Raw genomic sequence first — 1,823 nt, forward strand, 5'->3', positions numbered from 1 at the left:
GCTGTCCAGATATCCACATGCAAGACCCACTTCCTCTTCCTGTTCCCGCTGGCCTACTTCCTTTTACAAACATCCAACATCCTGAATGAACATGCTGTAACCTTTTGCAACCCTGCAGACACAGGATAAGGGTTCCTCCAGTCAGTCTGAATGCATCCATGAGTGCAGAAACTGGGAAAAAAAAAAAAAAGTCCGACTTGCGTTTCCTGTGTGTTTTGAGAGACACCCATTGGTCCCGAGGGTTTGTTGCACGAGCTGTCGGACAGGAAGTCAAGTCCTGGAAACTTCAAAAAGTCCCTTGAGGAAGCTTGGTTGTGTGTAACAGTCTAGGAGCTCCTACAAGGTTTTTGCAGCATTGTCAATGGTATTTTCCAAGATGTTAAGACAGAGAGATGGTTGCTGGGTTGGTTGGTTGCTGCTAGGTGGGTTTCGTTGGTTGCTAGGTGGTGTTGGTTGTGTTTTCCCAGGCAGCTCTGCTCAGGAGACAGAGACAGGAGAAGAAACGGAACCAGAAGAGCTGAGTGAGACTGAGGTGAGAGTTGAGGTACCTGCACCAGACGGCATTCAATAGTCGGTACCTGAATGGACTTTTTGAGACATTCCCGCTGTTTCTCAACTGCTCATTTTTAGTTCGCTTGTGGTTTCATTTTCCCGATGTATGCCCTCGCTTAATAATAAAAACAGTAGAAGAAGTTAGTAAGTGTGCTGGTCATCTTGATCCCATCCGGAAAATAAAACGACAATAAAAACAATAATTAATAAAAAATAAAAAGTGAGGATAAACTAGCAGCTGCATCCATGTTGTTGTGTGTCAGATCCTCTGAGACTGCAAGACGAGGGGAGGAAGTCAGGAGGGGGGGGGGGGTATCGCGTGTGTGGTGGTCCTTCGGATGGGTGGGCGGGGCGGTGGAGAGGGGCGGGATTAGGTTGTGGGGGGGCGGCTCAGATACTGGACTCTTTGGGGGGCAAGTCCACGTTGGTGACAGAGGTCACCATGGAGACCAGGCAGTCGGAGGCGGGCGGGGCGACGAGGCGGCGGATCTGGGAGATGCGCTCCTCCACGCAGCCCGCCGACAGGCGAGCCTCGGCGTCGTGGTCCCAGCACTCCTCGATGGTCTCGCACATCTGCTCCAGACCCTGCGCACACACACACGCGCACACACAGACACACACACGCGCACACACAGACACACGCGCACACAGACACACGCGCACACACAGACACACGCGCACACAGACACACACGCACACACACACGCGCACACACAGGCATGCGCATACACACACAGGCACACACACAGGAAGTTCAGCGTTAACTTCATTCAACCCACTAGGGAATATTTACAGTGATGAGAGATTCATCACTTTTTCTCTAATGTGATTGTGCCCATCTCATTGGAAAGACTAACTTGTGTGTGTGTGTGTGTGTGTGTGTGTGTGTGTGTGTGTGTGTGTGTGTGTGTGTGTGTGTGTGTGGTGACTCACGGCGTGCTTGAGCCAGCAGTCCTTGAAGGGGGGCCTCATCTTCTTGTGGACGACCACGTCCTGGAGGTCTTCTAGAGACGGGTGCTGACCGATCTCCTCCTCAAACGGCAACATGTATTCATCTACTGGACCTGGAGGAACACACAACACACACACATCAACATGTACCATACAGTGTGTGTGTGTGTGTGTGTGTGTGTGTGTGTGTGTTAGAGGTCCGCAAGCCCGACATGGCCTGACACCATGGACAGATTAGGGCTGGGCTCAGGCTGGTTTTTATATGCATAGTTAGGGTTCTGGTCGGGCTCGACTCTGTGATACAGACACACAAGATGTAG

The 1,823-nt window shown here is 51.5% G+C and overlaps 1 protein-coding gene across 2 annotated transcripts in view; it reads right to left on the reverse strand.

Moving 5' to 3' along the window:
• Window positions 1-833: 833 nt before the first annotated feature.
• acvr2ba (activin A receptor type 2Ba) overlaps window positions 834-1,823 on the reverse strand; it is a 30,663-nt gene continuing 29,673 nt past the window's right edge. For both annotated transcript variants that reach the window (XM_084461026.1, XM_084461025.1), the window contains exons 10-11: window positions 1,486-1,616; window positions 834-1,137 (exon numbers count right to left, since the gene is read on the reverse strand). In XM_084461026.1, coding sequence (XP_084317152.1) covers window positions 943-1,137; window positions 1,486-1,616 — 326 coding nt within the window. In that variant the 3' untranslated portion in view covers window positions 834-942. The remainder of the gene's footprint in view (window positions 1,138-1,485; window positions 1,617-1,823) is intronic.

Source organism: Borostomias antarcticus (assembly GCF_949987555.1).
Source record: "Borostomias antarcticus genome assembly, chromosome: 2".
Taxonomy (NCBI): domain Eukaryota; kingdom Metazoa; phylum Chordata; class Actinopteri; order Stomiiformes; family Stomiidae; genus Borostomias; species Borostomias antarcticus.